We start from the raw sequence: 8,257 nt of genomic DNA, 5'->3' as shown, positions 1-8,257 counted from the left end.
TAGTCGGTCCAGCTCTCTATGCAGCATTGCCTGTAATTAATTTGCTTTGTTCAGAGAGCACCCTGCTGTCGCTAATTAAGCTTCTGTAATTACATGGGCTAGTAGCTTCGTGCCTGAGTGCAGGGGCTCCCTCGGGTGTGGGGGAATCAGTGCCTGGGGGAGCTGGGGTGGTCGGGGGGTGATGGGGGTGTCTGTCAGAGCCTGCGGGTGCTGCTGGGGGGTTCTGTCAGTGCTTGGGGGGTGCTGAGAGGAGTCCTGGGGGGTCTGTCAGAGCCTGTGGGGGTGAGGGGATGCTGGGGCTGGTGCTGCAAGCTCCAGAGTGGGATCTCCTGGCTGAGCACAGGCAGAGCTGGATCTTGGTGGGGATGTGGCTATGTGGCTGGGAGAGCAGCCTGAAAAAGGGAGATCATGGAGTTTCCCAGCATTTAGTGACCCATCTGCTCCCCAGGAAGCAGAAGGAAATGGGGAGTGAAGGCTTTTGGGTGCTGGGAGCTGTCCCCTGCCCATGCCCATGCCCCTCCTCAACTCCACAGAGGGGTGCCAGCCCTGCTGTGCCCTAGGGGGTTCCAGGCTTTTCCCTGCCAGAGCTCCTGACAGGAGACCACAGGGCTGGTGGTCTGGAGCTCTGAGGATGCAGAAAGGCACCTTAAACCCCCTCCTTGGACTGCCCTGCCTCTCCTTTCCTCCAGTGGAAGGCAGGATTTACCTTCCTTGTGCTCTGGAATGGGCAGATCTTCCCCAGCCTGGCTCCTGGAGAAGCTCCCAAATGTGGAGCAGGAGGACCAGGTTGGATTCCAGTAGAAAGTTCCAAGTCCCTCCAGCTCCTCCAGATGGGAGGGACTGAAGGAGGCATCCAAAAGCAGAGTTGGGTTTGATGGGAGACCAGGCTGGTGCCCAAAGGCTCCCACATGGACACAGAACGGGAAGGAGGAGGTGAGGAGTTGGCTGGAGTGGGCTGGGCAGGAAGGGTGGGCTCGAGATTTGAGCCAATCTTTGTTTTAATATGAGAATAATGAGAGGAATGGGAGGGTGAAGCAATGGGCATTGCAACACCCCTGGTGGACGTAACGCCGTGTTACTGGCCAAACTGGGGCACCCTCCAACATGGCCAGAGCCTGGGGACATCTCTGTCACCTCCAGGGGACAGGGGAAGGTGTGGGTGGAAGGGCATCCTGGGCACAGCAGGGACAGAGATGTGCTGGGTGCAGGTCAGCAGGTCCTGCCAGGTGAGGTGCAGGAGGGCTGGGATGGTCCCAGCAGATGTGCCACCTTCCAGGAGTGGCCTGGGGGGAGTGGGAGAGACCCCCAGAGAACCTGCTGGGGTTATTATGGGGAGGCACAAGGGGATCTCACTGCTCCCAGCTCCTGACCTGGGGTCAGGTCTGACTCGATGGCTCAGGGCAGCAGCACAGGGATGTCTGTCCTTTGCCCATCCCTGGAGGTGTCTCAGGCTGGGTTGGATGGGCTCAGAGCCACCTGGGATAGTGGGAGGTGTCCCTGCCCATGGCAGGGGATGCCACTGGTTTTGAGGTCCTTCCCCCACAAACTATCCTGGAATTCTGTGACTCCCTGATTTGGGCTGTGGACCAGCAGGGCTGGGAGATGCTGCTGGGGCCTGACACTGGCCCAGTGTCCCAGCTGTGACGAAGACTTGGTTCCAGGAGTTTCCAGGGGACTGGCCTGGATCCTGTGTGCCCGGTGCAAGGCACCAGAGCAGGAGGAGATGTTAATTACAGCCTGTGCTAATTGCACTCATGAAAACACCTCATGCAACACAGCCCCTGGCTGCCAACTGGGCCAAGGGCTGACATCTCCTGCAGCCTGGGCTGGCAGTGGGGGGGGGGGGCAAACCTCAGCCCCCCAGGCACTGTGGGGGACCCTGGGGACAGATGCTGAGCCTTGGGAGGGGACGGGCAAAGGAGCTCCTGCTGCCCAAACTGGGCAGGGAGGGGGAGCATGGGTGCCACGTTCCTGCTGTCATTCCAGGTGGGAGATGTCTTCCAATAATCTGATGCTCTGCAGGGTGAGGTTTGGGTGCCTCAGGTGACTGTGACAACCTGGCTGGGGTGATGGCCATGGACCAGGAGCAGCTCCTGCTGTCCCCTCCAGCTGAGACTCCCTTTCCCAGGACTGGCTTCCCCATGGCCAGGAGAGATTCCCAGGACAGGGACACTTTTGTGAGCAGCAGATCTGAACTGGAGTCACTGCAATGGCTTTAATAGCCCAGGAGGGCCCTGTCAGAGGTGACATCTTGAGTGACTCAGGGTCCCTGTGTGACTCACGGCCACTCTCCACCCTTGGGTGGGTGTCCTGCTTCCACCTTAGCCACTCCATCCCCAGGGATGAGATCCACACCGAGCCTTCCCCTGGGCCAGCCCCAGCCACCCACGCAGGATCTCCTGATTCACCTGCCACGCTTCTGGCAGCCCTGGCCACTCACCCGGATCCTGTCCTGGCCGTGGGCTGAGCTCGGGGCAGAACCATGGACTCCATGCTGCTGCTCCATGGGCTGCTGCTCCTGCCCCTGGCAGTGCTGCTGCTCTACAGGTGCAGCCCCCCCTTCCAGTACCTCTGCAAGGTGGCCTTTTTCAACTGCTGGATCGTGGCCTTGGCCACCCTGCTGTCCCCCTTCGCCGCCTTCCGGGGCCGCTCCGTGGAGAACATGAAGTGAGTGTGGGCTGGGCATGGGGAGAACTGGCTGGGGCTTGGCTCAGGTGGAGGAAATCCTGTGGTTTATGGCCACAGGCTCTGTCCTGCCCTGGATGGAACCACAGCTGGGTCACAGCTGGTGGCAAAGCCCTGGGGCCATGGCGAGGGCTGTGATCACATCCATGGGACAGTGAAGTGCATCTTGTGGTGTGAGATGAGCTGGCTGTGCCCAGGGAATGTCAGACCATGCTGGAGTTGGGATTTGTGGTCCCTGAGGGATGGAATAACATAAAAGGGATCATTCCTGGTCATAGCAATGTTGGGGTCATCACTTGGGTGGGTGACAGGGGGGCTTGGAGGTACCCTCAGGGCAAGGGGCAAATACACACCTAGTGCTGTGTCCCTGGCTCTGGTTTTGCCTGTGGGAGACCCGGGAACAGGACTTTGGCAGAGGGATTGATGATGGCGAGGCCCTGGCACAGATTATTCCATGGCTGCCCCATCCCTGGAAGTGTCCCAGGCCAGGCTGGATGGGGCTTGAAGCAACCTGGGATAGTGGGAGGTGTCCCTGCCCATGGCTGGGGGTGATACTGGGTTCCTTCCAACCCAAACTATTCCGTGTTTTTGTGGTTTTGGAATGTCTTGGTGTTATCAGATGTCAGAGGCACAGCCCTGTCCCTGATCACAGCCATGTCCTGATCACAGCCGTGTCCGACTCGAGCTCCAGAAGGTGGAAGCAGGGAGATAACATCACAGAGATAACATCTCTGTGCAACACCAGAGGAAGGTCTGGGTGCTCTCAGGGTGTTGCAATCCCATTGCTGGATTCCTAGGCAGGATGAGCACACAGGAGGGATGTAATTATGTCACAGAGGAAATATCCCAGCTTGAGAAATTTACTGAGGATTTGTGCAGATGGATCCTGGCCCCTGGCGGGAGTGTGGTTGGAAGTTCAGTATGATCAGTCAGGTTCAGTGTGATCAGTCAGGGGTTCAGTGTGATCAGTCACAGGTTCGGTGTGATCAGTCAGGGGTTCGGTGTGATCAGTCAGGTTTGGTGTGACAAGTCAGGGGTTCAGTGTGTTCAGTCAGGTTCACTGTGATCAGTCAGGGATTCACTGTGTTCAGTCAGGTTCACTGTGATCAGTCAGGTTCGGTGTGATCAGTCAGGGATTCACTGTGATCAGTCAGGTTCACTGTGATCAGTCAGGGGTTCGGTGTGATCAGTCAGGGATTCGGTGTGATCAGTCTGGGGTTCGGTGTGATCAGTCTGGGGTTCGGTGTGATCAGTCAGGGATTCACTGTGATCAGTCAGGGATTCAGTGTGATCAGTCTGGGGTTCGGTGTGATCAGTCAGGTTTGGTGTTCCCGTTCAGGGGTTCAGTGTTCCCGTTCGGGGGTTCAGTTCCCAGTGGTGGTGCCGCCTCTCCCAGGCCCTTCGCGGCTCGAATTCCGGGCGCATGTATCCTCCAGGGCTGCTCCAAAGCCAAGGCTTCGGGCTGAGCAGGAATCCCTGCGGGAGGCACTGACTCACCCGCCTTATCAGCGCTGCCTTATCTTGTCCCACCGACAGCTCCGTGCCTGCGCAGCAAGCCCAGCTCCCTCTCCTCCGAATCCCAAAGCCTGCGGCTGGGAGCGCTTCCCTGTCATTAGTCCTGGCTTTGGGGCACTGTTTCTCCTCGGATCCTCAGGGATCTCCGAGCCTGCTGCTCCTGAGGGATGAGGGTGATACCACGGACCCTGTGCCTCCTTCTGCCTTCTCACCCCTGCCTGGTGCTGGGCCCTTCCCTGCCCTTGCGTTGTCCCCTGGGGGCAGTGACAGATGTGGGGACCCTGGCACAGAACCTCTGTTGGTTGGACAGTCCCCATTCCAACACCAACGTGTCCCAGGATTTTATCTCCATGGCTGCTGGAATCCCTAGTGCTGCCTCCTCCCTCCATTCCTTTCATTATTCTCATACTGAGCTTCTTCCGTCGCTGCCATCCTGATATTCCCATTTCTGTGCAGCCCTCCCAGGATGTGACTTCGCTTTTCCGTTCAGATCCATCCCCTCCCGACACTGCAACTCTGGTGGAGTGATTTGTGATTCCCCTAAGGATTGTATCCGGGCTGGTTTTCCCTTCCCCCTGCAGTACAAAGCTGGGCAGGGGCAGTGCTTGGGGTCACCCACATCCCCAGGGATCCACCTGTCCCTGTGCCATCCATCACCTGTGCTCATCCATCCCCAGCTCAGCTCCTTTCGGCCGGGATCCACCTCTGGCTTTAGGAATCTGGGGTTGGGATTTCCGTCCACACATGGATCCAGCTGAGCCCCTGGGTAGACCCCCCCCTGGCAGAGACAGTTTGCCCTCCTTGGGATGTGAAGATCCCATCCCCATCCCCATCCCCATCCCCATGCCCATCCCCCATTCTCTTTTTGCTTTCCCATCATCCCTGGACATCAAAACCCTGATTTTTTTTCACTTCCACCACTCCACGCTGGTCACTCTCCCTCCTGCTCTGAGCCAGGAGCCAGGCCCAGGTGGGAACCAGGTGAGTTCTGAACCTCACAGGCTGCAAATGTGTGAGAAATCCAAGCATGCCTGAGCCTGAGCCCGGGTCCAGCAGAGCAGCCGCAGCCCAGCGCAGCCCAGGCCGGTGCAGACTCGCTCCCCACGTGTCACTCCGCCTTATCTCATCCCTTATCTCCGGCAGGCTCCTTCGTGCCGCGCTCCTGCCCCTCAAGCACTTCTACGGCATCAGGATGCGGGTGAGGGGCTCCGAGCAGCTGCAGCTGCAGGGACCCTTCGTGATCGTCTGCAACCACCAGGCTTCCCTCGACCTCATGGGTGCGTGCGGGGCAGGGCAGGGGGGGATCCTCGACACCTTTGGGGGCTCCAGGGGGGCACCAGGATCGTTTTGGGGAGTCAGCACGGGGATTACGGCAGGCATGTGTGGTGGGAATGGACCAGGAGACCTTTTGGGACAAGGCTGTGCTGCAGGGAGAGGAGGGACAATGGGAAGTGATGCCACAGGGTGGTCCTGGGATTTGGGACAGCTTAAGGTCCTTTAAGTCAAGACTAAAAATCCCCTGGTCCTATGTTAGGGTATAAATGATTAATTGATCTGTTCACTTATGTAATTTGGCCTCTCCAGAGGGTTCCTCTCGGCAGTTATCACCTCTCGAGGCTGGCTGAGCTGCAAAATTTGTTCCTGAGAACCGGCTGGTTTGTCCAGCCTCGGGGTTTGACTTCAAAGCAGTTTTCCCAGGTGATTTTTCTGCTGCCAATCCCATAGGGTTGGAAAGGTATTAATGGACATTATCCATGCCCCAGGAATGGTGGAGGTCATCCCTGAGCGCTGTGTGCCCATCGCCAAGCGGGAGCTGCTGTACCTGGGCACGGTGGGCTGGGCCTGTTGGCTCAGTGGCACCATCTTCATCGACCGCCACCGCAGGGACGCAGCCATCGAGGTCATCTCCCATGCTGCCAGCACCATGCGGCGAGAGAACGTGAGGAAAACTCGGTTTGGGGGGAAAACATCCCTGGTGAGGGGAGTGTGGGCAGGACTGACCTGGCTGAGGTCCGAAGTCACCTCTGTCCCTGTCCCCTGCAGCTCCGTGTGTGGGTTTTCCCGGAAGGCACCAGGAACCCAGGCAAATCCATGCTGCCCTTCAAGCGTGGGGCTTTCCACCTGGCTGTGCAGGCCCAGGTAAGGGCACCCTTATGGTCAAAGTTGGACTCGATGGTCTTGGAGGCCTTTTCCAAAATTATTCCTTCCCCTTTGGCAGACCCTGGATAGAACAGGCATGAGAGAGAGGGGGTCAGGTCCCCAGGGATGGGGGGTCAGTCCCCAGGGATGGGGGGCATCTGGTCCCCAGGGATGGGGGGTTTGGTTTGGTCCCCGGGATTTGGAGGTTTGGTCCCCAGGGATGGACATGGTCCTGGGCAGCACCAGGGAGGGACAGGCAGGAGCAGGAGTCCTACGTGGGGAACCCCCCTGACCCTCTGTATCCTGCAGGTTCCCATTGTCCCTATTGTGATCTCCCCATATTGGGACTTCTTCAGCTCCAAGGAGAAGAGATTCACCTCCGGTAAGGGATGGACAGAAATTCCCACGACAGAGGGCAGGGCTGGCACTGGGGTTGTGGCACTTAGGAGGTGTCTGTGGGATGCTGAGGGATAGGGATGCAGCTGGGGTGGAAGATGCTCGGGGGAATACCCAGTTCCTGGTTGGATCCTCTAACACATCCCTGGCTTTTCCCTCCTCTCCCAGGGACCTGCACCATCCAAGTACTCCCCAGAGTGGAAACGCAGGGCCTGAGCCCAAAGGATGTCCCTGAACTGACTGAGAATGTTCATCAGGCCATGGCTGAGGCCCTGGCTGAGATGTCCATGAGTGACCACGGGGACCAGGACATGGAGCAGCCTCTGCTTGGGCTGGGGAAGGACAGGGGCAGCCCCCAGGGCCAGAGGGACACAACCCGGAACAGCAAATAGGCAGAGGGAGCGAGTCCCTCAGGGACAGAGGGAGGTGTCCCTTGTCCCCTGAGGAGGTGTCCTGCAGCCCTGCCACCGCCCCGGCAGGACGGTGCCCTAAGGGGAGCAGAGCAGGGCAGGATGGGGACCAGGCAGCACCCCTGAAACAGAGCAAGGTGCCCCATAAAACCCCTCATTGTGACTGTGAATCCCTCTGCCAGACCTGGAGCTGTGGCTGTGCCCCAGGATGGCTCCTGCCTACTTGCTGGGCAGGGCAGGGATGCTCCAGGCAGGGTTGGGGATTCCCAGCCCTGTTTTCCCTGATTGTTGGGTTCCCTTGTGTATTCTTCTTCCAGAGGCTCCTACAAGCTGGAAATGCTGTTTGTGTGCAGCCAGCTCTGGGGAGGGGCCCAGAACGTGTGGCCTGGGGGAGACACGAGGCCCAGGGGAGGTTGCCGGGGGGGACAGCATCCTTGGTGCTGAGCTGTGAGCCGAGGGTGGGACATTAAAGAGTCTGGAGCTGGTGCTGTGTCCTGGCTGTGCTGAGGGGGCTGGGGGGTTTGGGGATCCATCTCCTCAGGGAGACTCCATCCCTGCACAGGGAGCATCCTCATGGCTTCTCTAGGTCTGCCCCTGAGGCAGAGGTGTCCCTGCATCATTAAATGCACAAGAAGAGCATTCACTGAAGCCTCAAATTCCCAGCAATAGCTGGATGATGCCCACCTGGACACAATCCTACCTAGAGGTGCCTCTGGACCCATTTGACAGATGGATGGTTCCCTGCAGCCAGGCAGGGATTTGGGATCGCCTGGCTCCTTCCTAGCACCCCAGGGTGGCAGCAGGGCAGGGCAAGGGCAGGGTGTGGCTGTCCCCTTGTGGGGAACAGGGTGGGCAAGGTTTCCCCTCCCATCCTGGGATAAAATGTACAAACCATGGGCACAGAACTCTGGTTTGGCATCATTCCTGCTCTCAGGAGCGGCTGGATTATGGAGGAAATCCTTCAAATCTGTTGCAATTGTCTGACACCAAACAACAAAGAGGCTTCTCATGAGGAACAACCCACGGGATCAGGAGCTGTCATATGGACATGGCCAAGGGTGCAGGAAGGTCCCATGTCCCAGAAAACCCCTTTAATCCTTTCCTGCTTCCCA

General features: G+C 58.5%; 1 protein-coding gene across 1 annotated transcript; it reads left to right on the top strand.

The window, feature by feature from the left end:
- The first annotated feature begins 2,482 nt into the window (after positions 1-2,482).
- Positions 2,483-7,127, top strand: LOC134053188 (1-acyl-sn-glycerol-3-phosphate acyltransferase alpha-like). Its single transcript, XM_062508058.1, has 6 exons — positions 2,483-2,667; positions 5,344-5,477; positions 5,964-6,139; positions 6,244-6,339; positions 6,649-6,721; positions 6,904-7,127. Exons 1-6 carry the CDS (start codon positions 2,483-2,485, stop codon positions 7,125-7,127), a joined length of 888 nt encoding a protein of 295 aa, XP_062364042.1.
- The last annotated feature ends 1,130 nt before the right edge of the window (positions 7,128-8,257 follow it).

This window comes from Cinclus cinclus, chromosome 24 (assembly GCF_963662255.1).
Source record: "Cinclus cinclus chromosome 24, bCinCin1.1, whole genome shotgun sequence".
Classification (NCBI taxonomy): domain Eukaryota; kingdom Metazoa; phylum Chordata; class Aves; order Passeriformes; family Cinclidae; genus Cinclus; species Cinclus cinclus.
Note: the sequence above shows the minus strand (reverse complement) of the source record. Positions and strands in the feature narration are given on the sequence as shown.

What these genes read in the sequence shown, in the direction of transcription:
- LOC134053188 (XM_062508058.1), top strand. Translation starts at nt 2,483, where the DNA reads ATGGACTCCATGCTGCTGCTCCATGGGCTGCTGCTCCTGCCCCTGGCA. An exon ending in GGCTTCCCTCGACCTCATGG is followed by an intron (nt 5,478 to 5,963) that starts GTGCGTGCGGGG and finishes TCCATGCCCCAG; the next exon opens with GAATGGTGGAGGTCATCCCT. An exon ending in GGAGAAGAGATTCACCTCCG is followed by an intron (nt 6,722 to 6,903) that starts GTAAGGGATGGA and finishes CTCCTCTCCCAG; the next exon opens with GGACCTGCACCATCCAAGTA.